The sequence below is a fragment of the Harmonia axyridis genome, chromosome 1, assembly GCF_914767665.1.
Source record: "Harmonia axyridis chromosome 1, icHarAxyr1.1, whole genome shotgun sequence".
NCBI lineage: Eukaryota > Metazoa > Arthropoda > Insecta > Coleoptera > Coccinellidae > Harmonia > Harmonia axyridis.
This window is the reverse complement of record NC_059501.1, coordinates 53,137,323-53,165,177: the sequence shown is the minus strand read 5'-3', so window position 1 is coordinate 53,165,177 and position 27,855 is coordinate 53,137,323. Positions and strand designations below refer to the sequence as shown.

At 35.3% G+C, this 27,855-nt stretch overlaps 1 protein-coding gene across 1 annotated transcript in view; it reads right to left on the bottom strand.

Annotated features, from left to right (window-relative positions):
• The window catches only part of LOC123686509 (adipokinetic hormone/corazonin-related peptide receptor variant I), an 87,995-nt gene that overhangs the window by 8,406 nt on the left and 51,734 nt on the right, over positions 1-27,855 (bottom strand). The window contains exons 3-7 of the mRNA XM_045626706.1: positions 24,973-25,121; positions 23,906-24,011; positions 20,614-20,821; positions 17,907-18,030; positions 6,540-6,687 (exon numbers count right to left, since the gene is read on the bottom strand). Coding sequence (XP_045482662.1) covers positions 6,540-6,687; positions 17,907-18,030; positions 20,614-20,821; positions 23,906-24,011; positions 24,973-25,121 — 735 coding nt within the window. The remainder of the gene's footprint in view (positions 1-6,539; positions 6,688-17,906; positions 18,031-20,613; positions 20,822-23,905; positions 24,012-24,972; positions 25,122-27,855) is intronic.

The window sequence follows — 27,855 nt, the reverse complement described above, 5'->3', positions numbered from 1 at the left end:
GCTTAACCGCCTGAACCAAGTGTATGAAAGACACAATAAAGACTTTCCCCAAGACAAGGTGGAACAGCGTATACCGAAGTCTGCATGGCTAGTGAGAGGATCTAGTCCTGAATATGCAAACTCCAGATACCAGGCGACCTCTGGTTTAATTGGCCTTCCAGTGGCATGCGGGGCTCTGCCTCTAGTGACTGAAATTCCCTAGCTGCACGTGGGACCTAGCAAATGTAAAAGAAGGGCCTAGCAATAGCCCTGTGCTAATCAATGAGGAACAACAAAGCCTCACTCAGCCTGAGGAACAGGGCGCAAGACCTGGCCCCATGGCGGAGGAAATGCTGCTGAAGAGCAGCGATGAAGAGATCGTAGCTGGCCTCGAAAAGCTGGCGGTTAGGAGATCTAGACTCTCCGGGGCTGCCAGAAAGGGGATAAAGTTCCTCATAAAGAAAGGGATGGCTCCTGACGATGCCAGGAAAGAAGCCTCCAAACCAATTGGTCTCAGGCAGACAACAGGCCGCGGGACCAAGAGAAACAGGTTGGAGGACGGCACACCTGAAAGCAAAGAGCCTAAGAGTGCCAAGTGTGAGGCTCCAAAAGCCACACAGTCCTCAGGAGTTGCCGGGGCTCAGGCCTCCAAAGTTTCATCCTCGGGAACTTCCTGGACTCAGCCCTCGGGAGCGCCCAAGGCTCCCGCACAAGGTGGCCCACCTATAGCCAGGGGACTGCTGGTTTGAAGGTGGGGATAATGGATAGGAAGTATTCAGAGGTGATTTTGGAAATGGAGCAATTGAAGGCCATCAAAAAATCGATCATGGAGCAAATCATTGCGCTGGGAAAAGAGGACGCTATAACGCCTACGTTCCAGCAATTGCACATGAGGCCAGGCTGGCTTGGGCTGACATGCTCTGTTAAAGCCACTGTTGAGTGGCTGAGAAGCATACAGCCAAAACTAAAACCCTGGGAGGGAGCTGACCTGAGGATCGCTGAAGAGGCAGAACTGCCTCACCCGGAGATCCTGGTTGGCTATATCCCAGACAGCCATGATCTCTCCACTGAGGAAGTTTTCCAGGTGGTTGAAAATCAGAATGCAGGGCTCAAAACCTCCAGCTGGAGAGTCCTTCGAAGGAGACCATCAGGACCCATGCTCGAGATTGTCATTTCAGCTGATAGAGCATCGGTCGAGAGACTTAGAGCAAAGAATTGGCGAATAAACTATCTATTCAGCCAAACAAATCTTCGCCTTAAGGGACCAAAGGCAACGGTCGAGAGGAGAGAAGCACCTCAGGCCTCAACCTTTGGTCCGGCGCCGAAAAGGCCCAAAGGGGAGGTAACGGAGAAGGTGGTGAAGCCTCCAGGCAATGAAGAGGCCACAAAACCGACCACCAGCTCTAGGAGGAGGGCTGTTCCGCAAATGCGGTTAGAAGGGGGGGTCCGACGGTGTAAAACCTGCGGTTCCCTCCGAAGAGACTAGCGGACATCCAATCTCATTAGGGGCAGATATCTGACATGCCTTCAGATAAACCTCCAGCACTCGAAGGCAGCCTCTAGTGCCTTGTGCTGGAGAACGTCTAGAACGCATGTTGATATAGGGCTGATACAAGAGCCCTGGATCAATGGAGGCCAAGTAAGAGGCCTACCAAACAAAGTATATCAGACGATATACTGTGATAAGTCAGTAAGTCCAAGAGCCTTAATAATACTCAGAAGGGGACTAACCTGTCTTCCACTTACAGAGTTCCTGACAAGGGATCTTGCTGCGGCATTGGTTGAAGTGCATCAAGAGGCAGCTGGTTATCGCCTCAGGATATTTTCTAGGAAACGCCATCAGCCCACCACCGGAGGAAGTACAACGCTTCATCGAATGGTGCCGCAGGGAGAAGAAACAACTGATTCTGGGCTGCGATGCGAACGCACACCACAAAGTATATACCCATATATATGTTTCCATTTGAATAAATGGAAACATATATATGGGTATATACTTTGTGGTGTGCGTTCGCATCGCACTTTTGACACTTTTGAAAACAGATGCAGAGGGGGAAATGTGGCTTGGCCACATGAAAATTTTTAGATACATAATTTTGTTTGTTAGAAAACATTCGTTTTCTAACAAACAAAATTATGTTTCTGAAAATTTTCATAAATTCCTTCTGTCTACCCATTTTCCAAATATTAGGGCAAATCAAATGATTGTTGTATATACCGCACCAAAGTGCTTATTGATCACCCTGTATGAATCACGATCACCTTAAGAATTTAGAAATATTGAAGGCAGGCAATTTTAGAAATAATTCTACCGAAAAATTCAAAATTTCTAGAACTATGAAATGTCTTTCATAAGGGAATGTTTATTGATTACCCTGTATTACGGTGGCAAGCAGAGATTTAGAATTTTTTATTATAAATTAATTCTTTGTGGTTATGAAAACGAAAGAAATCATTATATCAAAGTACAAAGTACACAATATTCACGAAAATTGAAAAAGTCCCTAAAAATTTTACTAGTCCAGACCTGATTCATTCGATTTCAGAAATATTGGAAGGAAGGAAGGCGATAGTAAAGAGTGCAAAACTTCAAAAATTGAAATTATTCTTGGATTAATTGTTCAACCTGTATGACCGTACCAAATCGAGATTTGGAATTTTTATTATGAATTAATTCTTTGTGGTTACGACAACTAAAAAAAATCATGATATTAACGTTGAATGAGATTCAATATTCACGAAAATAGAAAATGTCTGAAATTTTCCTAGACCAGATCTGATTTATTCGATCTACCCTGTATACAGGGTCTTTCACGAGGAACCTCACCCATATTTATACGGGAAACTACTGAACTTATTTTCATGAAATTCAGCACTTATAAGTATTTCACGATGCTGATGTAATCTAAAATATTTTCAAGGCATGAGCACCTCCGGTTTTTCAGGAAATGACGTCAACTTCCGTTTTTCAAATTAGAACACCATTTTTTTATTGCAGAAATAGATTCCTTAGAAAATTTCAAGTTATTTTGATGTAACATTTTTCAGTTTTGGTTGGAAAATTCTCTCTGAGCGGGAAAATTCGAAAAAAAAATCGAAAATAGAGCTCCGCTGAAACAAGAATAACTTCCAGGTTTTTGGATGGAAAATTTTCATTTTTGGGATTTTTCAAGATGTAAGATTGATGTATCCACTTTAGAAATCGGAATCGCGATTCATGATACAGGGGATGAAAATATCGCTTTCAAAGTTAGGGATGACAAAATCGTGAAAAATCAATTTTTTCAAATTAGAACCCCATTTTTTTATGGCAGATTTTGAATCTAAGTTGAAAAATAATGTTAGTGTATGCATCTCACCCTTGCCCTAAAGTGGATATTTTCTGAGTTATTCACAAAAAACTGTTTTTCGTCTTGAATTTTCAGCTATTTCTTTTCCCTTCACGCCAAAAAGATGAAATTTTCAGGAACTGTTACTTAAACCATGTTTTAGATTTTACTACCCTAATATGCAAGAGAAAAAAGTTACAGGTTGTTCCTAAATAGATGGCGAATTTTGATTCGAATTTGTATCGGAAACCTCTTTATTTCAACTAATCGGCCATCGGTTTTCTCTCCAGTGATAAATAAATAATTTCTTATGAACCATATACAAAAACTTACCATGTTTTATATTCTTTTTTTTTAATGATAGATATCATTAATTACATCTGCCAAATTCCTCTTTATTCAGTAGCATTTTGTGTTTACTATTAATTTGGTGATAATTCGTATTGAGTTATAAAATCGATCACTATGCCTAATTTTACCAATGAAGATCATTTAAATCTCATTCTACTTCATGGAGAATGTAATAAAGTTGTAGATAGAACGATTCGACTGTTCGTTGAGAGGTTTCCTGACCGACCCAGACCAACGAGAGATACCATTAACAGAACCATGACAAACTTGAGAAATGTCGGATCTTTCGTTAAGAAAACTATACACAGAGAAAAAAGTGTAGTAGAAGATGAGAACAACGAAATTACAGTTCTTGCATATTTTCGTGTGAATCCTCAAAATTCTCTCAAAGATGCCGAGATTGATCTGGGATTATCTCAATCGAGTGTTTGGAGAATATTAAAAAAACATAAAATGCACCCATATAAATTCAATAGGGTACAGCATTTGAAGGAAACTGATTTCGTCAGGAGAACAGAGTTTTGCGAAGCTATGATGATTCGATTTCAAGAGAATGAAAACTTTTTGGACTGTATAATCTGGACAGATGAATCTAAATTCACAAAGAATGGTTCTTTCAATAGGCATAACAGTCATTATTGGGATGAAGAGAACAACCACCACTTCAGACAATGGAACTTTCAAGAGACCTGGAGTTTCAATGTTTTTTGCGACATCAAAAATAATGCAATTCTCGATGTTCACATTTATGATGGGACTTTAACTGGTAAGATAGAACACTACACATGTTTGCATTATTTAAAGAATGTTCTCCCTCAGGAAATAGATATTCTGACATATTGACTCAAATAATTGAGCCGCTAGTACAGAACCATAATGACTTATGGTATCAACAAGATGGCGCGCCTCCACACAATTCACTCAATGTGTCAAATATCCTCTACAGGCTATTTGAAGATCGATGGTTGGCGAACAATGGTCCACATCTTTGGCCACCACGTTCTTCCGATTTAACTCCTTCAGACTATTATGTTTGGGGTTGGATAAAAAATATTGTCTACTCAACTCCCCTGACTGATAAAGAGGACTGCATAGAACGAGTCAGAAATGCGTACAGGTTTGTTTAGATTTTTAGATTCATAGTTTTGAAACTCAATTTGGTTTTTAAATACTTTTGCAGATCTCTTCCTCCCGATGAAATAAGCAGAGCAACGCACGAAGCATTCCTGAGACGTATAAATAAATGTCTAGAAATTAACGGTCAAAACTTTGAGCATCTTCTCTAGTTATAACTGCGACAGTTTGCCATGGTTCTCCTAATAGTAACTTGAAGTCGGTTTCAAGAAGGGGTGAAAAATCTACAGCATGGTTCAAATAACAGTTCCTGAAAATTTCATCTTTTTGGCGTGAAGGGAAAAGAAATAGCTGAAAATTCAAGACGAAAAACAGTTTTTTGTGAATAACTCAGAAAATATCCATTTTAGGGCAAGGGTGTGATGCATACACTCACATTATTTTTAAACGTAGATTCAATATCTGCCATAAAAAAATGGGGTTCTAATTTGAAAAAATTGATTTTTCACGATTTTGTCATCCCTAACTTTGAAAGCGATTTTTTCACCCCCTGTATCATGAATCGCGATTTCGATTTTTGAAGTGGATACATCAATCTTTTTTTTTCCCGCTCAGAGAGAATTTTCCAACCAAAACTGAAAAATGTTACATCAAAATAACTTGAAATTTTCTAAGGAATCTATTTCTGCAATAAAAAAATTGGGTTCTAATTTGAAAAACGGAAATTGACGTCATTTCCGGAAAAACCGGAGGTGCTCATGCCTTGACAGTATTTTAGATTTCATCAGCATCGTGAAATACTTATAAGTGCTGAATTTCATGAAAATACGTTCAGTAGTTTCCCGTATAAATATGGGTGAGGTTCCTCGTGAAAGACCCTGTATACAGGGTAGATCGAATAAATCAGATCGGGCTTTCGGCCCTCATCAAATACTAACACGTGTCTACGGTTAGTATTTCTCTGAGAGGGACTGTCCTTATCCTTATGATTTGTTTTATGAACAATTGCCCTCGTTATCCTTCCGACATATATATATATATATATATATATATATATATATATATATATATATATATATATATATATATATATATATATATATATATATATATATTCTAAATATAACAGCAACATTTTTTGTCACAATTCATCTGGATCATAAAAGGATTAGCAATTTTTATGAGACAAGGCAGGAGAGTCGAAGGACATGTAGTTGGGGAAATGGCTGTCCGTGAATTTGGTCTAAATTTTTCGTATGGTATAGTTCTCGATGGGCTGATCTTTCGATCAGCCTGAATTTTCATTAATTTTATTAAATAAATAAATATGGACATTTTCATGTCCATAACTACGAAGCCGTCTTTTTTTACCGGGCTGTATTAATTGAGTTGATTCATTTATCCGACATTTATCAATTAAAAAAAAATCAATATCCAAATATAATATACTATATACATTTATTTAATAAAATTAATGAAAATTCAGGGTATTTATGTTAATTATTCAGGGTTTACTACGTGTTTATATATCTGGTGAATATATAACCATAATATTCAATGGCTAATGTGAAAAATTTTACTAGAATCGAATGCATTTCAAGACATTACATTTTTTATCTCACAAATTGAAACAACAATGATAATAAGTTGAAAAGTAGAAAAGTTGAATTTCAACTAGATAATTTGTCCCACTTAGTTTTGAAGGAGATTCATAGAAGAAGGCTTATTCTCAAAAGAAGGTCGTATGTGCACTACGTCTGTTCCTGGTGTGTTGTTCGAACTGAAAGTAAATGTTCTTCCTCTCACCTCTCTTCTGACGACTTTTCTAAGAACTCTTAAATTGAAAGCTCCATACACCAAGGGATTCATACAGGAGTTGGTACAGGCGAACAAAAATAGAAACTTTTGAAGTCGGACGTCAACTTTCTCAGCTGATTTATGGTCAATCCAGTACCTATAAAAATGAAAATTCATTAGGTTAGCAGTTGAATTAGGATCAATGAGGGGTTGGAATAGGTTGGAATATTTGCATTGATGTCGATTTCAGAAGAATATTTCTCTAATTCTGTGGTTATTCCGTTCATTCTTCCACATCTTGTAGAACAAAATCGTGCGAGAATATATCAGAAACGCACAGTTTTTATGGTTATATTTTATTATTCTATGTTGGTACTCCGAACTTTCCGCTACGGTTTTATCTGTCAATTCATCAATTTGCCTTAAAGAAATCAGTTCTGCCAACCAACATTTTTCAATGCAAAAATCACTGAAATATATTTATGGAAATATTTCATTAATTTCAATGAAAATGCAATGAATTAGAGAAAATAATGTATAATACTCGTACAGAAGAAGGCTCATTCTACCACTCGTTCATTCCAAAACTCGCCACTTCTTGGCTCGTTTTTGAATTTTGAACTCGTGGAATAATATCAATGCCTTCTGCACTTGTATTATAAATAACTATTCTCTAATTCTGTGGTTATTCCGTTCATTCTTCCACATCTTGTAGAACAAAATCGTGCGAGAATATATCAGAAACGCACAGTTTTCATGGTAATATTTTATTATTCTATGTTGGTACTCCGAACATTCCGCCACGGCTTTATCTGTCAATTCATCAATTTGCCTTAAAGAAATCAGTTCTGCCAACCAACATTTTTCAATGCAAAAATCACTAAAATATATTTATGGAAATATTTCATTAATTTCAATGAAAATGCAATGAATTAGAGAAAATAATGTATAATACTTGTACAGAAGGCTCATTTTACCACTCGTTCATTCCAAAACTCGCCACTTCGTGGCTCGTTTTTGAATTTTGAACTCGTGGAATAATATCAATGCCTTCTGCACTTGTATTATAAATAACTATTTTATTTCTGTCGGTTCTACCTACCGCATCAACAGTTTATTAATATTCACTAGTTCTAAATTATATCTAATCTATAGAACAAATGAATAAAATAAAAATCGCAAGGCAGGGCAGTCGGTAGAGGGGAGGCAGGGTAGGGGGTCGCCTAGAGCGCCAAAATTCAAAGGCGCCATTTCAATCTTATTCAACAAAAATCAATGTGAAAATTCATAGTATCGAATGAGATTTGATTCAGTCAGCAACGACATAAAGGAATATCGACAAATTTAATAAACATCGTTAATCTAAAAAAAAACAGATGCACAGATGCACTCAGGGTTGTCGGAGTTTTATTGCCTCTTTGGGGCGGCTTTTGGTTTTTTTGCAATTATCCAATCAGAATGTTGATTCCTCAGAATGGAATGAAAAGTATACCATTTCCAATTTATCCTTCCTGAGAAATATAAGACGTTTTTTCATTTCTTACGATCATATTCACTTATTCGATAATATTCTACTGTTCCCAAAGAAATAAGAAATATTATTATTTCTTCTAGTTCAATCCCATCCAACATTGGAATAGATATAGGTATGGAAAAACCTGAAATATCATTTCGTTAGTGAACTCCATATTTTCAATTCTTGAAAATTTAGGGAATAATTTAATGAAAACTTAATGTAGATAAACTTCTGAATTTCTCTTCGACATCCGCAAACTAAATACAAAATCGCAAAAGGAACTCCTTGACGATTGTCTCAAAGTTGAACCTACATGAAAATTCGCATGATAGCTGATATGATGCCTCCAGAATCTTCATCTCCACTCAAACTATGGGCTATATTCACAATAATAAGTTGGAGGAAGCATTTTCAAACCTACGTGTAGTCCTCAGAATTAGTAGTAGTAACTGTTATTTATTGCCTCTAAACAAATGGCCATCGACCTAGGGTCCTTCAGCCTTTTAATTCACATTTTTCTTTATAATAATAATAATAATAATAAATATACAGGGTGTCCCGGTAAGACAAACGGATACCACGAATGGAGGTCATCATGGAGGACTCGTATCAAGAGGTTTCAATCGCCTGAGTGCCTTCGCTTGGGATATACAGGGCGAAGTTTATCTCATGATTGAAATTTTACACTTCAATAACTCTTTAACTGATTGATCGAATAATTTCAAATTTCAAAGTTTTGTCACCCTTTACTATCGCATTCCATCAATATTTCATATTAGGAAAATTTCAGACATTTTTTATTTTCGTGAATATAGGATCCCCTCGTACGTGAACAAACTAATTTTTCAAAAAAAGAATTTTTTCTTGAAAATTTCTGCACGCCTGTAAGATACAAAGACCTTACCAAAAAAGTACCACATGACCCACATTCCTTATTCAAGCAATTTAGAGGGTTGCACAGGGTGCAACAAAAATGCATAAAAATTTGGTAAAAGTGAAACAAAAATTGACCTGTTTCAGGATTTTGTTGCTAAATATTTTTTTTCTGCGAAAATGAATTTGTTCCATAATTTTGACGCGCACTGTATAAGAAAATAACAAAAAAAGTAACGAGTCGGTCTTGAGACAATTTATATCCTTTTGTCTGCAGAGAAATTATGAATTTCAATTGTAAATATCTAATAAGTCGAATTGAATATTGATATAAGTTTATGATTCATTGACTTGCTTTCACTTCAGCGAAAGTGACAAATGACTGGAATCTTGGCGACCAATTTCGAGGTGTACATGAAATAACTTTTTTGAATATCGAAGAGATTTCTCTATCATCTCGAGCAAATTATATTTCAAAGCAATTCAATTCGACAATATGAGCAATGTACAGGGTGGGCAAATAAGCGAGGTAGGCGGCAATATCTCAGGATCCACTCATCGTAGAGACGGTGAAAATTTTTATCACTAAACACACTGGAAATTGTTTTCAAGTTCATACCTCTACCGCTTGGGGGCGTAATAGCTATCGTCTAGTAGAAAAATGCATTTTACTCGAAAATGTTCCATATCAAATTGAGAAAAAAATATCATCACTGTAATCCTTGAATAATTCTGTATCTTTTTATTTTATTATTACTTACGATTTTACTACATAAAATGAGGGTAGGGGAAAGGGAGAAATCTGACTGATGAATTTGTTTTAGCTGCTCCCGATAGGAGGCGCTAAGTCAGAAGTTCATTGTTTTGTTCATTGTTCTCCGAAATTTCGAATGTATTGATAGAATTTTCTCAACAGAAATAAAAATTTCGATGAATTTGCATGAAAAAACCTACAGGTCGCAAAGCGATAGCTTCGGGCGTTCTGGAGTTATGGCCGAAAGAAAATACTATTCAACAATATTCATAACTCCAGAACGCCTGAAGCTGTCGCTTTGCAGTTGCAAAGCGACAGCTTTTAGGTTTTTTCATGCAAATTCAATGAAATTTTTATTTCTGTTGAGGAAATTCTATCATTACATTTGAAATTTCGGAGAAAAATGAACAAAACAATGAACTTCTGACAGGGAGCAGATAAAACAAATTAATCATGAGTATATTTTTTCTATAATCAACAAGATGTTATCTCTCAAACAAGATCCAATTTGTTGAAAAATGTTGAGACAAACTGAAGATACAGACATTCTAATCAGTCAGATTTCTCCCTTTCCCCTAGCCTTATTTGATGTCGTAAAATCGATCGATAAAAGTGATAATTTAAAAAGATACAGAATTTTTCAAGGATTACAGTGATGATATTTTTTCATCAACTTGATATGAAATATTTTCGAGTAAAATTCAATTTTCTACTCGACGATGGCTATTACGCCTCCTAGCGGTAGAGGTATGAACTTGAAAACAATTTCCAGTGTGTTTTCTTGTACTCTTTAGTGTTAAAAATTTTTACCGCAAGTCTCTACGATGAGTGGATCCTAAGTTATAAGCGCTAACCTCGCTTATTTGTCCACCTGTACATTAAAAATTAAAGCTTAACTCCCTTGAGCTAAAAGATCTTCAGAGTTCTTCAGATTATAAATGTTGATATCATCTCATCAAATTGTCTCAAAATACTTTCGATAAAATTAGTCAGAAAATAATTGTCGGCTATTGCCATAGTCTTGTGATATTACATCCGAATATATTTCGATAGAAACATCATTCCAAGAACCATAAAAATATTGAATCAATATGTTTATGTTTCCGTTTGCAGAAATATGCCTCCTGGAGGTCATCCCTAGATTGATTCTATGATAAAAATCAACAACTCGTGCAGAGGGTTGTTTTTCAAGAGAAATTCTCACCTTTTCTACATAATTAACACAGTTAGAGAATGGTGCGATGTTGACAAGATAAAATCGCAGCGGTGTCAAGGAATATTTTTCACTAAAAGTTATTATATTGTTTTCAATAGCCGAGTGATAAATAAAGCTTATTTATTTATTTATTTGAAATATCTCAGTTCATCCGTGAGAAGAAATAATTTTTTTTATCAAACAAAACGTTATCGTTTCGCATAATGTTTCTTACTCACCAACTAATTTGAGCCTTTTGGAAGAATTCTATTTTCTGTTTTTTTACTATTTTTTTGTTAACCCTATTTTTTTAATCTTTTATATGATATGATCGACTATTCGGGAAATAAAGAAATATAAGCGGCTATTCATTCCATTCTATTAATGTACAATGATAAATTGTCAAAATTTAGGAGAACATTCATACCAAATGTTCAACGCTCCCTATATTCCCCGCACTGCTTCATTATATGTGTAGGTAATTGTTGATTCATTAGCTCTTATAATATATCCAATATTTATTTTCAATATGTAACATTGCAATCAAAGTAATGATTCAAATATATCGAAATTCATAAATCTGAACAATCTAAGCTCTGCCTTTATGGTCAGAAAAACAAAATTGAATTATCTCTTTCTACAGGGGTAAATAAGTGTAAAACTTTTAAGGAGGTGATTTCTCATCGAAAAAAGATAGGATCTTTCATAAAAAGAAAAAAGCATCCCTTATTAAGATACAGCCCCTTAAAACGGGTACATAAAATTTGTATAATACTTTTTCTCAGAAGCACTAAAAAGTTACAATATAGAAATTAACCTGACGTTTTCTACTTCCAAAAAGACACTAAGCCAGTAATTTATTTGGTTTACCCCATGGTTGTAAGGGGTGGAAAACGCAACCCCTAAAATTTATTTCCAGTGTAACTTTTTGTTTTATTATTTGTTTAACATTCAAAAATTTATTTCCGATAGCCTGTTTCATTTTAAACAAAAAATGTTTTCTGGGTTTTTTGCCCAAAATAAACCTGTTCGCAGCAAAAAATTATTTTACGAACAACTACAAAAATACATCGTCATGAATGAGAACTGGATTTATTGTCATTTTGTAGTTAGTACCTGCATTAAACGATTAAAGGGTAATTAACAAAACTAAATTATTAATAACAAAACACACAACATGTAGAAATCACAGTTAAATGACAGCGTCATACATATTTAATTGTCACTATCGCTAATAGCGACCTTCTAGATAGATTAGTTTCGTATTTTCGCATTTATGACGATGTATTTCTGTTGTTGTTCGTGAAATAATTTTTTGTTGCGAACTGGTTTATTTTGGGCAAAAAACCCATGAGACTTTTTTGTTCAGAATGGAACAGGCAATCGATAATATATTTTTAAGTGGTAAACAAATAATAAGACAAAAAGTTACATTGGAAATAAATTTTAGGGGTTTCGTTTTCCACCTCTTACAACCATGGGGTAAATGAAATAAAAAACTGGCTAAGTGTCTTTTTGGTAGTAGATGACGTCAGGTAAATTTCAATATTGTAACTTTTTTAGTGCTTGTGGAAAAAATTATTATACAAATTTTATGTACCCCTTTTAAGGGGCTGCATCTCAACGAGGGAAGCTCCAATGAAATTTCTTTATATGAAAGATCCTATCTTTTTTTCGATGAGGAATCACCTCCTTAAATGTTTTACGTTTATTTAGTTACACCCTGTATATTATTAAATATTTCGAATGTACCTCGTTCGCGTGGAAGACATTTTTGAAATGACGATATCAATGTAACGAAGTCTCATTGTTATTCCAAGATCAGCTCAATTTAACTGTGAAAACCACAACAAATTTCTTTCGCTACTTTCCGAGATTTGCATGTACAAACAGAAAAAAAAATGGTTGCATTCGATTTCTTCTTTTTATCGCTAAAAATAATTTTTGCAAGAATCTAAGAAATATTAAGGACACACTTGTTTTTACTGTTTTATTGAATTTTCAGTTCAAAGCAGACTTAACTGATTATGTAACCTCATGAAAAAGCATTGATCAAATCGTTTATCGGGATATTCTTCGGCATGTGAATTTTTAAGAGGACTAAAGGGACAAGAAATTTAAAAAATTGTTGCATGGAACGGCAGAAATTTTCCTGGTTATATAATATATTTTGCTCTATTTTTTGAGAAATTAACTTTATGTATGAGTAAACTGAAAAGAAGTGACCCTTGGAATCTCTAGAAATTGTGGATTATTTTTTTAAAGATTCTATATTTTAAAATCTATATGTATACACAGCCAAGATTAGGGAAACGGACAAAATCTAAACGGAATTTGTAATTATCATTCTCTTGAAAACTTTGGCCGATTTTAACAATTATTTTTCTGAATCGTAGTTTGATTCCTCGCGAACATGCATAAATGTTCAAATAGAGTCCTCATTTACTTCCTTTATTGTTATATAAATAGGGATGAACAAAAAAAAATTATAAGTAAGGTTTCATTCAGAATAGAAACTCTTTGATGAAGTGATTTGTTTCAGACGAGAATGTTTACGAACACTCAGATTTTGTCTCATATTTTATGAACATTTGCTGTCGTCTTTTCGATAACTTAATTTTAAGAGATATTAAATGATAAATTGAAGGGACAGCGTTAGGGTTGAAACAGTGTTTCAGGCGCCTCTTTTCGAAGGGCGACAATTTAGTCTGGCCAAACTGTCTTTACTAAGCCGCCTGTTTAATAAATAACATAATTATGGCAACCCAACCAATAGGTATAAGCAGCATTGCCTATTACCCTAATTGAATGAGGGATGAAATGTATTTCACAAAGACGAAAAACAACACTTCGAATAACGTGGAAGTTGTTTACACATTCAAGATATGGAAAATTCCTACGATTCTGCATTCGGAACTAGTAACTGATAAATGCCAAATGTTTTCAGCGGAACATATTATGTTTTTAATCCCTTTTAGTTTTCGAAGCTTTGCATGCCTTACCGCCCTTTGTATCTTCTGTGTAATAGGTAATCTTTCATTGATCTTACGCAGCGTCTTGTGAATTTGAGGATCATATATTACTTACGCATTTTCCATCGGAGTCGAAGAAATCCAGCAATTAATTGTAGGTAAAAATGTCCGAAAAAAAAACCGATTGGAATCGGCTTAAGGAAGAAACGATTAACAAAAACGCTAGAAAAATCAAAAATGGCGAATTATTATGGGGCAGGTGATGTTTTTGTTGAAGGGGGTGATGTTTATTGACACTTTTTCATCAGAGGCGCCAAAAAATTCTTTGCTTCAGGCGCCAAAATTGGCCGCGCCGGCCCTGATGAATTGATGAATCATTTTTCAACCGAAGAACAAAAAAATTAATACATTGAAAAGTCGTTGATCATATTGATGAATTGCTCGAAGAATTATTTTCATTGAGTCAAGGAAAGACTTAAATGGAAGTCTTTCCTTGACCAATGAAACGATTATTTCTACACAGTTCGTTTCTTTATTGGATCGGTTCTACTTTGAATTAATAATGTAGGTATCATGTTCATTGAAGTTGTTGATGTACGACTTTATTCACCTCAAATTCATACAGGGTGGTTCATCGGGATGGCCTATTAGACGTTTATAAAAAACTAATAATTTTGAGCTGAAAATTTGCATATTGGGGTTTGGGACAATGATCTTTCTCTCTAAAATATTTTCAGATCTCCATAACTTTCGTTTATACCGGAAACAGACTTTTACTTCCTTATTTCAAATGGCACACCCAGTATATCATTGCATTATTAGATAGCTTTTTTGATGGCAATTTCGACAATATGCCATATCTTGGGTAAAACTCAACGGTTCATGAGTTATTGGGATTCTTATGAAAAAAATGGTTGCGATGAGAACTCACTTTTTTTTCAATATTACCGCAGAAAGAGCTTTTTCCAAAAAATTTTTTTTCTTTTTCGATTCCGCAAATACGTAGTATTATAAGACTGTTTGTGGTTTAGGCCATAAATGTACAGGGTGTTTATAAGAGGATCATGAACTTGGACAACTCAAATTCATCAAAACTCAAGATTTTCAAATTAGAACCTATATTTTTTATTATTTCAGTCGATACTACGTCCAAAAATAGTGGGGGTAACTTAAAACTTAAGCAAACCCTATACCTAAAATGAATAGTTCAAGAGTTATGAGGAAAAACCGCTATTTATAACTGTGTGGAGTAGTCTGTGATTTCCGAAAAACACAAAAAGAAACTAAAATTCGATGTTTTCATAACTAAATTTGACATATAAAGAATTGTAATGAATTATTCGTAATTCAAAATTGTATTGGTTTATGGATTCCTCAACAATCCCAACGAAAAATTAATTAAAATTCATGAAATGTAAAATTTAGTTATCCAAACATCGAGTTTTAGTTTTTTTCTGTGTTTTCCGGAAGTAACAGACAGTTATTAACACAGTTATGAATAGCGCTTTTTCCTCATTTGAAGTTCTTCCCCGACATCTCTTGAAGTATTCATTTCAGGTATAGGGTTTGCTTAAGTTACTCCCACTATTTTTGGACGTAGTATCGACTGAAATAATAAAAAATATAGGTTCTAATATGAAAATCTTGAGTTTTGATGAATTTGAGTTGTACAAGTTCATGATCCTCTTATAAACACCCTGTACATTTTTGGTCCAAGCCGAAAACAGTCTTATAATATTACGTATTTGCGGAATAGAAAAAGAAAATATTTTTTCGAAAAAAGCTTTTTCTGCCGAAATATTCCACAAAATGTAAGACCTTATCGCCACTATTTTTTTTTAAGAATCCCATTAACTCATGAACCGTTGAATTTTTACCCAAGTTATGGCATATTGCCGAAATTGCCATCAAAAAATCTATCTAATGATGCAATAATATACTGGGTATGCCATTTGAAATAGTAGTCTGTTTCCGGTATAACCGGAAGTTGTAGAGATCTGAAAATATTTAGGGAGAAAGATCATTGTCTCAAACCCCAATATGCAAATTTTCAGCTCAAAATTATGATTAGTTTTTCATAAACGTCTTATAGGCCATCTCGGTGAATCACCATGTATATCCAATGAATATTTCATCGAAACAACGAACAGTCGATGTGGTGATATTGATCAACATATAATATCCCTAGAAAAATGAAATCTTATTTTATTAATACAAAAGTTCATTTTATCAATGAAACCTATTTGATGATTGCCATTACCAATTTTTTTAACTATACTGAAACCATTCAAAGTCCTATAATTCATCTCAAAACTATGATATCGCTATCACTATACAGAGAAAATGTTGAGAAAGATGTGGCAACATGTAGGTTTGAGAACATTCTCATCTGTCAACGATTCTCTCAACAATGTGTTCTGAATGGAGTAACTGAGGACACCTGAATAGTTATGTTCTCGAAAACTCGAGCTACAATACAAAAAAAAAGGTTACTTAAATCTGCCAAAGGGTTAACCTCAATTAAGGTCAGAAATTTTATGAACCGGAACTTTCCAAATATGTGGATAGGCAAAGGTGGACCCATACATGGCCTGCTAGATCACCAGATTTCAATCCTGTCGATTATTTCCTTTGGAGATATTTAAATTCTTCCGTGTATTCGTCTTGAATTCGTGAGGAAATTCTCTTACAACGTATCGAAGTTGCATGCAATAAGATCCGTAATAATCCGGACATGATAAAAAAAGCTACTCGACATAATTTGAAAAGGGTTAGAATGTGTATCGAGCAAAACGATTGTCCTTTCGAGTAACATCTGTGGTTCTTTCAGAATGTTTCATTTGTTCATTTATTTGTGTTTAGTTATTTATTCATTGTTGCTAATTTGTCATAACACAAGCTATGCGTTTCTGGAAAATACTTAAGAAAATTTGTCAGAATATCAGAAAATACAAATATTCAATAAGCGAAACAAGAAAATTTCCCAATTTAATCTCAATGTACTATTTTTCTGAAAAGTTAGTGAAATTCCAATATTGAATCAAATTTTGGCCGAAATTTTCGATAACTTGAATGACGTGCGGGACTTTAAAATCTACTGATCCAAATTGAATTGAAGTTCTGCTCTTTCCGAATATTCCCATCAAATTCCAATATTCCACTATACAGGGTGTTGAATCTCAGATCCATATGAAAAGTTCCATATTTTTATGATACGGACCTTTTTTTTTAATTATTACAAAGATCAATCGATGTACATAATGGAGGGAATTTTTCATTTCAAATATCAATCAAATCTACTGGGTGGTTCAAAAGTTATAAGGAATTGAAAATATTGGTAAATTCATCACCCTGTATCTAGGCTATGGGGAAGATTACACCTAACCTACCTCAGGTTAACGTATTAACATTTACCAATGAAACATCCTGTATATATGTCTAATAACAATTCCAATCTTTCCGCAAAATTTCGGGTTCCTAGCGTCTTCAAAACTATAGAAAAAATAACGCAGATAAAAATGAGGAACGCATCAAAGTGAAGTAAGGAGCTTTTGGACTTTCGTTTATTCATGCACCAATTTCGCCCTAAGAAACTACATACACCCATATACAGTTCTGTGATCTCTAAGCTCTTCACTTAGCAGATGTAATAAACGATAGTAGTCTTCGTCAAGAGCGGCCCTAGCCTTAAATTTTGGGGGGTTCGCTGTTATGGGCTTCAAAAATTTTTTTATGGGACCATTTCGTACCTTATATGCTTGAAACGCATATTAAGTGGTTCCATTTTGGAGGGGGCATGACCCCCTTGACCCCCTCCCCAGGGTGCGCGCTTGGTCTTTGTCTATAAGCATTTGGAACGATCGTGAATGTCTATCAGTAAAACTTAATGAAGTTGTAGTAACCACACTGATCTGCAGATTCTTTTTAGTGTTGAACGAATCGTTTCGACAACAATGTTGTCATCCTCGGAAGCTTTCATTACCTATAGTATTATGTCGATTGTAACCTCAAAAGCTTCATATTAAAGATTTACATAATCATAATGTTTATAAATACGTATACTCACCAAATACTCATGATGTAATAAGGCGTCCAACATATAAAGAAAACACAAACGATAATTATAGTCATTTTCAAAGTTCTTATTTTTGCCTTGCTCAAAAATGGTAAGCTGGATCGGGTTATGCTATCTGAAATTGAACAATCTATTATCAATAACATATTAATAATTCAATGAATTGGTATGGTATATCCAAAGTCACTTGAACTAGTCCATAAAAACGCTTGGCCATAAATGTTCCTTTGAGGTGGATACCGCGATCTGCTAAATACCGGGGTTTATTTGAAAGTATAGTTAGGCAATAAATCCACTGGCCCCAAAGGAATCTCTGGAAATTTGGACAAACTTTGTTTAATCGAAATATTCATCTTCCTCCAAGTGACTTTGGATATAGTATACTCAGAGAACCACATGACAGAAACATCATTAATCATTACATTGTTTAGTTATTAGATGGATAAAAATGTGGCAATTTTGAAAAAAAGGTCTGCGAAGCGGCACTCCCAAAATCAGCGCCATAAGAGAAATCTGAGATATCAAAATTTTACAAACCAATTTTTTTCATTTTTATTATACAGGATATATGAATGGTTGCGAACAAATTAAGGTGATTCCTTGTCAAAAAATGGGATGGGTCTTTTATTTAAACCGACAAGAATGAAATGGATCGAACATATTAATTATAAAATCGAGACGACATTAAAAAAATTGTTGGTGGTGTTCCGCTTGGATTGCAAGGGATAGATAAAGCCAACCCTAAAACTTGTTTTTCAAAAGACATTAACATTTTAGAATAAAAAAATTAATTTTGGATAGCTTAATACATTCTCAACAAATAGGATAATTTATGAACAGATAATACACCTGAGTCGGAGAAGCTGGAATTATTTTCGATAATAAACATATCCATTAGGCGGATGTCAAGTTGACATTTTTACTGAGAACTGGTACATATATTAATAGTATATTAGTATCGAGAACGGTAAGGAAATTTTACCGAGACAATTAATAGTTTGAAGGAGGAGAGCAGGGACTACTCCAATTATTGTCTTCGATCGGTAGTCCCTAATGTTCGAGATACTTATAGCGTTTTTTGCACGAACGACACACTTTTTACTTAAACTACAAAAAGATTATAGGTACAAAAAGTTAAAATAGTCATTCGTGGCTTTAAAGTCAAAGGTGTGTAGGAATAAAATAGAAGACGTTATCTTGGTGATGAATGATTATTAATTGTAGATTGTCAAAATGGTAATAATTTACTGAATTTACCGTCGGTAGCCAAATTGCCGCCATACGCAGAGACCCAATTTGCCGCCCTAACAGAAGCTTACTTTGCAGAATGCTAAAAATTGATATTGAATAATTGTCTTCCAGTGCCCACTCTAGAGTTTCTGCCGCCCCGGCAAAAATAAAAGTCAGCACCCTTGCAGCTTGCAGGTTTGGGGTTTTGTACTGGGCAAAAGAGCGTGGTGAACTTGTATTCAAGATTTAGTGTGAAAAACTCCAAAATTTTGTTTACAAAAAAGTATTTCAGGAAAGAAGAAATGTATTTATGTGTAATTATTTTTTATGGATTCAAATTTCATTCGAATAGATGATTTAGGATCAGTGAATTTAATGAAAAAAAATATTTGTGAAATTCATTGAAATTGAAAAAAAATCAATTCATCCAGGAATCCAGGTTTCGCGGAAAAAGTAGGAAATGCCGCCCTCCATTATTTGCCGTCCCTCTGGAGCGGACCCTGCGGTTTCAGGTTCTTCTGCTCAGTTTCGATTGTATGAAAAGTTTGAACATTTTGTTTTTTTTTCTTCAAGATTATCGACTATTACAATCGGATCATGCGGATGAACCATTTTATTTTGAATTCGAATGCCGTCACATCCAACACTAGTTAATTTGATATAAAAAATGAAAAATATATAATATATGATTATATATATAATGAAAAGTGGTAAGAAATAAAAAAACTTCTTATAATTATTAAGAAGGATAAGTTGTAAAGGGTGACATGGAATCGTTTCTCGTATATTCTGCATCCAATTCTGAAGAATCAACATACTGATTGGAGAATGGAAAAAAAATTCATCAGAAGGTGCCCCAAGTGGCAATAAAATTCGGCAACGTTTATCAAAGCGAACTCCGATAAGCCTGATGTGTGCATGTGTTCTTTTTTAGCGGCAATAATTCGTAAACAGCATTATGAGGGGAGCACTCGATATCTGGATAATGTATAAAGATTCATCAAGCCAAGTAGCTTGACATTTTAACCAACTACTTGACTTGAAAATCAAGCTCGTGAAAAAATTTAGGGAGTGATTTCTTCGCAACAAATAGGGTGGGTTGTTCATATAACCTTTTTTTTATACTCCTCTGCTTAGTTACAACCCCCTAAATATGGCGCCCGAAAAGCAGTTTTCAATTTTTTCGAGCATGGAGGCATACAAGACAATTTTTGCAAGGAGTAGAAAAAGCCACCCCTAAACTTTGTTTCGCAAGTAACTTTTTCCATATTCATATTTTACATTGAAAAACTTAATTTGTATCCATTCTTAAATTAAAATTAAAATAAATAAAATTGAAACATATAGAATATAATCAAATAACATTATTAATTCAACACTTAAAACTATACCGCAACGAAATCTTAAACACATTGCCAATGAAAAACTTGTAGTTGTTTGAAGTGAACTTTGAAATTTTGAGACTCACCTCCGGTTGGATTTCTGGTTCTCCTACAAATCTCCATTAGTATGGCTGCATATGAAGAAATGATGACCACTAGTGGAAACGCGTACATCATCAGCATTCCAAAAGCTGCGTAAGAAATTTCCATTGTGCGTGATGAAAATGAGTTGAAAGTTACACACTGCGTATACGACTTAAAAATGGGATGCCTTTCAACGTGGAAAACAATGGACTAGAATAGAAGCACAAGTTGATTCATACAGGGATATTAATCCATAAATGAACATACAAAAAAAAACTTTGAAATAACAAATACCGATATGGATCACGTTAGAGTGCACAATATGTGTGGATAATATAATATTTTGCTAATATATTATGTGTGGTTTCGCTAATATGTCGAATTTAAGATCCATCAATGATCAAAGGGCAACAACAAAAATATTTTTTTTGGTGCCTGGGATTTTAGAGCTGATTTTAACTGGATCTAGGACGCTAAATCTGTGCATGCAATCCGTTTTTCTCTATCAGCTCTCCTTTTTAAATTCATCAATTTTTCTATCGATGTGGGTTTCATTCAGTATATTCACTTATGAGAGTTCTAAAATTATTATATATTCAATAATGTAGGTACATTGGTTTTATTGTCAGTCTGTAATTGAATAAATATCAGGTGAATCTATAAATAGTGGAACCATTGCCTATCAGGTACCTGAACTGACCCTTTTTCCCCTAACCCGGTTAAGTAGGAGAAAAAATCATACTTCCTCCGTTACATATAGAGTTGGGCTTAATGAAGCAATTTGTGAAGGCTCTTGATAGGAATGGGTCCTGTTTTGCACATATATAGGGGTAAAAATGCATCAGTTGAGCACAGAAAAACTCAAAGCAGGAATATTTGACGTCCTGAATCCAATGGACCAATTTAAACGAGAATCTTGGACATCATTTGTTCCAGTTGTAGAAAATTTTCTAGGCAAACATAAAGCTCAAAACTATGTTTAAATGGATATTATTATTATTATTATTATTTGAACTGGGGTCGTTTTGCTTCGGTAAGCTTTCCGGGAACTACGACCATGCAGATCTTTTGTTCACTACCCTACTCATTCATAGAAACCCAGGGAGGTCGTCAACGACGTTAATAAAATTGACAACCTCCCTGGGGGCCTTGGCCATTACCTCTCTGGTATCCAGGACCGGCTTGCCATGTGAATGGTTCTTAGGCCAGCCAGCTCTGGACACTTGCATATCAAGTGTTCAGCCGTTTCTACTTCCGATCCACAGAGCCTGCAAATCTCGGCTGCTGACTTACCCATACGGTACAAATGATGTTTGTACCGACAGTGCCCCGTCAGCAGTCCCACCATCACCCGAAGCTTCGCTCGTGACAGCTTCAGGAGCTTTCTGGTGTAAGTAGGTGAAATCTTCACGAATTTCTTTGCCTGAGCAAGTCTAGGAGTGTTAGTCCAGTGGATTGTCCTACTGTTCAACTCCCATAGCTGGACCGCAGCTTTGTATTGGTCTTTTCCTATCCCACAGAAAGGCTCAGGTCCAGCAGGTCTTAACCTTGATGCACTTTTTGCAAGCTCGTCCGCTCTCTCATTTCCTTCAACCCCACAGTGCCCTGGTACCCATAGTAGAGTCACCTTATTTCCTCTGGCCAGTTGCTTTATGGTGCTACGGCACTCCCAAGTCAGCAGAGACCCCTGACAGCACGATTCCAGGGATCTCAGCGTGGTTTAGCTGTCCGTGGTGATGTAGATATGCGCCCCTTTGAGGTTCATTTTGAGACACTCCTGGGCGCATACATAAACAGCCATTATCTCGGTCTGTAGAATCGAGGGCTCACTTCCCAGGGCTTTAGAGATCCTCAGTCAAGGTCCGTATATCCCAATGCCGATGCCCTTCTCTGTTTTTGATCCATCTGTAAACCATATGGATGACTTTTTGTCTAGACGATTTATGAAACTTATTGCACTATGACGGTCATTTATAACCGTTTCAAAGGGCGTTTCAAAATCGTAGGTGGTTGGCATAATATCTGATGGTTTAAATGGATAACAAGATGTTTAATAGTTTCAAATCCTTAGGGTGCAATATGAGTATTAAAATTACACTATTTACACAGCCACTTAGAACGTTTTCCAGGAAATTTAGGAGACATGAGTGAGGAAAAGAAGCTTTCGAAGTGTTGAGTGACTATTTGATTTCAATTTTTTTTTTGTTTGTAAGTACAACATAGTATTTTATTTCGTATAGCAAAAAAAATCGTATCTACTTTTGTTTATTACACTTACGGATTCGGGTTGAAATTATGTAATTTATATTTCTCTAAAATTGTATATCTCAAAAATTTGAGCTCCAAGGTAAAAATGAATACGTTATAGGAATTCAAGACATCAAATTGATATAGAATCAGTTCAAAGAACCTCGACACCAAAACAGCTGTTCCCCTGTCATAATCGGTATGTTTGAACTATGTATACAGGGTGTTTCAAGTTCGACACCCTATATATCGTATATTGTCTTTATGTGTATTTGAGAATGTTACTCCGGGCACCCTCAGATATTTTGTTGTAAAGGGTTTTCCAATAAGAGGTTTAATTTTGAAAAAAAAAATACTATATTTTGAGAGAAATCAATGGATGTTTATTCCATTGTGAACATGTTATGTCATTAACGTTAGAAAACGATATCAGCCAAATGACCGCCACGGCTACGTTTGAAGCACCATATTCTTTTTATGGCATTTTCTATGACCTATTCGCACATTTGCGTCTGCATGTCCTCGATAACTTCAAGAATTCCATTTTTAAGGTCTCAAATTGATTTTGGACCACTGGCAGAGACCATATCTTTCATGTGGCCCCCAAAAAAGTTCTCGGTGGCCATTTGTTATCACCACTTTGAGAAATAACATGCCCAGAAAATTCTTCTTGCAAAGTTACGATTATCTTGTGGTAAGGCGTTCTCCTGCCAGTTTCGATGGTGCAATCTCCCTTCGAGGATTGAGGTGTTTCATATCGAGATTTGGGCATGCTCGAAATCACCACAGTTTCCGTGCATGTGTGGCACAACCGAAACAATTCTTAGATCACCAACTATCCACGAGACCTCATGTTTTATGGACCGAAAAAGTTTTTCCTTAATTTGATCATTGAATAAAGTATATTTTCTCTGTATATTTCAATTATGTACAAGATCAATACATTTTTTTGTCAAATAGAAACTAAACGACACCTTTGTTTGTGCTATTTTATTTCAATTTGTAACTTGAAGAAACTTGAGAAACTTTTGGGTAAATATCTCTTACCTGTGGAATACTACAAAGCACGGCTCCTGTCCAAGCTGCTATTATAAGAACTCTGCCTCTCCTATCCAAGGCAGAAAGAAGAAGTGGTTTCAGTACAGCATAATATCTGAAAAAGTAAGAAACGAATAATCATCTTCACGAAAAGGCTAATAGTTTTCTTGAAATATATTCATTATTCCGAGATAAAAAACTGACAAAATCACTCAATCAAAACGAAACTTCGAATTGCCAGGAACTTCGAAGGAATTGTTTATTTTCATTTTCAATCTCAAAGAGAAATATGTATATGGTAAATTGGAAATAAGCGAGAATTCACCTTGTATATCACATTCATAAATATTCTGATATTCTCGATTCAACGAAGCAAATTGGTGATATACAGGTACATTATTTCCACATCACTTAATTTATTATTCCAGAAACCTTTGAAGCCTTTTAAGAAAATGAAATCAATATACCCCCGAAATTGAAACAGCCAACATTTTAGAATATCTACATACGAAGAAATGAGGAAGAATACTGTCCCCAGATTGTAAGAAGGTGTATGAAATTTGTTACACTCAATTAATTCAAAGTCCCATTCCCATGCTCTAAAATACATTGTGGCGATTTTTTTTGGAACGATCGAGTTGTTGCAATGTTATCGTTGTGTGTAAACGGACATCGCAGCGATTTATCGAAGTTGGATTGGTTGGTTGATGCTGGCTAGGAAGAATTTTGGATAATTGTTACGACTTCTATGAGCGTGTAAAAATTAAATTGAATATTATTATTACATATGTACATACGTCAAAATAAGTTCATTGAAGCGAACTTGATTACCAATTTTTTTGAAAATAAATTTGTTACAAATATTTGAACTCTTCGATTTGAACTATTGCAAAATGAAATTGAAAGTAAAATTCCTGTAATTATGTATTGGTTTATTTCTTTGTTATATTAATATGAGTTAATAAACATTATTATTATCATGATTTTTATAATGAGAGATAAGATTGTTATCATGGAATAGAAAATAATTCATCCAAAAAAATATCAATAGAATCTTCCGGCAATGAAACACTCACCTGTCTATACTGATGCAAACAAGAAGGAAACTTGATAGATAAAGCCCAAACATTCTAAAAAATAACATTACTCGACACATAACATCACCAGCTATCCACATAACTGTTATAGACCAAGCTATCTCCAATGGCATCATAAGAAATGTAACCTGAAAATAGAAAAAAACCCTGAATCATTTTTTTATAAGTGGCAATTATTTTAATTTTGATCCAGATTATTCCAAGGGTCTATTCTCCATATCAATTTCAATATTGAAAAATTGCAAAATTCATATGAATTCATTACAGTAATAACAATACTAGCCCGCGGTTTCGTCCACGCTCTGAAAAACTGCATGGATGGACAAAACCAAAAAGAAAAGCAAACTAAATAAAAAATAGTACCTTTCCGAAGTCGAGTAGCAGTGTATACCTACTATATGTTAAGAAGCAAAAAATTATTCTATGAAAATATATGATGGAATAGAAGAGACGATAAGAAGATAGTTAAATCAAAACGTGATTCAGTTCTAGAAGAACTATTTCATCGATAATTGTTAGATACCGTATATTCTCAATATTCCTAACGATCCCCGTGCAAGTCGGGACACCTAATGAATAAGAATCGGAACTTGGAACTTCTTTCTCTTTTGCAGTCAGGCTATTCGCCTTATAATGCTCAATCTCAAGATAATTCACCTCTGTTGAGCTATTTTGATCTGCTCTAGCAGGTGGCAATATGACACTTCAGAAGGTTTGTGTAATCATTACACAATCTGGGTGCCAGTAGAAGTTTGGCTTTAATACACACTTCCTAGGGAATTGGCATCTTTGGTGATTTATGCTTTCTAGGGGCTTTTTAATCATATTTGCAAGCCTTCCTTATAAGAGGGTTAGCGTGCTTTTTCATCTCACTGAAGGTCTTCACGCTCAGGTCTTTTGGATGGTCGTCTTCATGTATCCGTACGTCTTCGCTCTTTTGAGGGTTTCCTTCAATTCTCCTTCGAGCAAACCAAGATTGAAGTCTGTAGATGGCTTCTTGTAGGTACTTCGTCGAGACGCCATTTTGGGACACCACGAACTGGCAAGAATGGCGGTATCGTCAGCGTACAGTGCCATGGAGGTTTTTACCGTTTTTGGCATGCCGGATACAAATATTGTGAACAATAATGGAGACTGCAGAGATCTTTGCGGAACTCCGGCTGAAAGAGACCTCTCTGAAGACAATACTCCGTCAACTCTGGCTCTAAACTAGCGAGGTTTCAGTTAAGGAGCTAAAATTTGGATCATAGGGAAACCTGCAGCAAGCAGTTTGTATCCTTTGTGCCATACTTTATCAAATTCTTTGGCTACATCCAAGAACACAGCCCCTGTGACATGTTTGTAGTTGTATCCATTCGTGATTTGTTCCACTAATCGGAGCACTTGTTCCACAGTGAAGTGATGGCTTTGAAAACCAACTATATGAACTTCTTTTCTTCAGTTATTGTTTACAATCTTTCCAGAATTTACTGGCATGTCCCTCTAGGTCGCTACAGGGCCGCAAATGTAAATGCGGTCTCTTAGTACTCTTTTCTAAAGAGTGTTTTTTTCCGGGGTATATAACTTTAAGTTGGCATTACTGTTCAAGATGGCAACCGATTTAACAGCTGTCAAGTGATTTATTCTCAATTTGGTTTGGCAATTTATCATGAATAGACTCACGCCTGAATAACGCTTGCAAATAGTGCAATTTCATTTCGAAAATAATGGTTCTGTGCGGAATACGTATTTTGTTTAGCGATAAAGCGCACTTCTGTTTGAATGGCTACGTCAACAAACAAAACTGCCGCATTTGGAGTAAAGCTAATCCTCAAGTGTATGTTGAAACACCGTTACATCGAGAAAAACTGACTGTTTGGTGCGCTTAATAGGCTGGTGGAATCATTGGTCCGTACTTCTTCAAAAACGCTGATGGCCAGAACGTTACAGTCAATGGTGATCGGTATAGAGCCATGATTACTAACTTTTCCATTCCTGAATTCAACAACCATGATGCCCAGGAGCTGTGGTTCCCACAAGACGGCGCAACATGTCACACAACACGTGCCACAATCGAGTTATTGAAAGACACTTTTGGTGACCGCCTAATTTCACGTTTTGGACCTGTGGATGGGCCTCCAAGATCTTGTGATTCAACACCGCTAGACTACTTTCTGTGGGGCTATGTAAAGTCATTGGTCTATGCGGATAAGCCACAAACCCTTGACCATTTGAAACACAACATTCGCCGTGTTATTGCCGATACACGGCCACAAATGTTGGAAAAAGTCATCGAAAATTGGACGTCCAGATTGGACTACATCCGGTGGCGGTCATATGACAAAAATCATATTTAAAATATAATACCACAAGATTATCTTGCGGATAAATAAAATCTATGTCAATCGAATAATCCATCGTTGTTTTATTGCAATTTATAGTTTTATAGCTCTAAAAATAAAATAAAACCCTTTATATTGACTGGTGCACATGGGCGCCCGCAGGGGGGGGCCATTGCCCCCCCTGAGATTTTGATTGTCTCATTTTTCAGCACAACACCCTCAATATTGTCTAATAGATAAAGGTAAAAAAAAAGTGTTGCAGAAAATAGAAAAAAAAATTACAGATTATAAAAACAATAGTTTTTTGCGGAACTCACCCACGATATGCCTATACGAGAGAGCAACAAGAAATTTTAGTGATCTTTTGAAATTCAGAGTAGACGCTGGATATAAAGATTTAGAGATCCACGCAGCTGGTTTGAATTTGGACAAACTTGTAACACAAGGTTATGATGGATGCTCGACAATGGCTGGTGAAATTCTCAGGGTTCAAAATATCTAAGAGATAAGTACAAGAAAGCAATTCATTTCCATTGTGCCT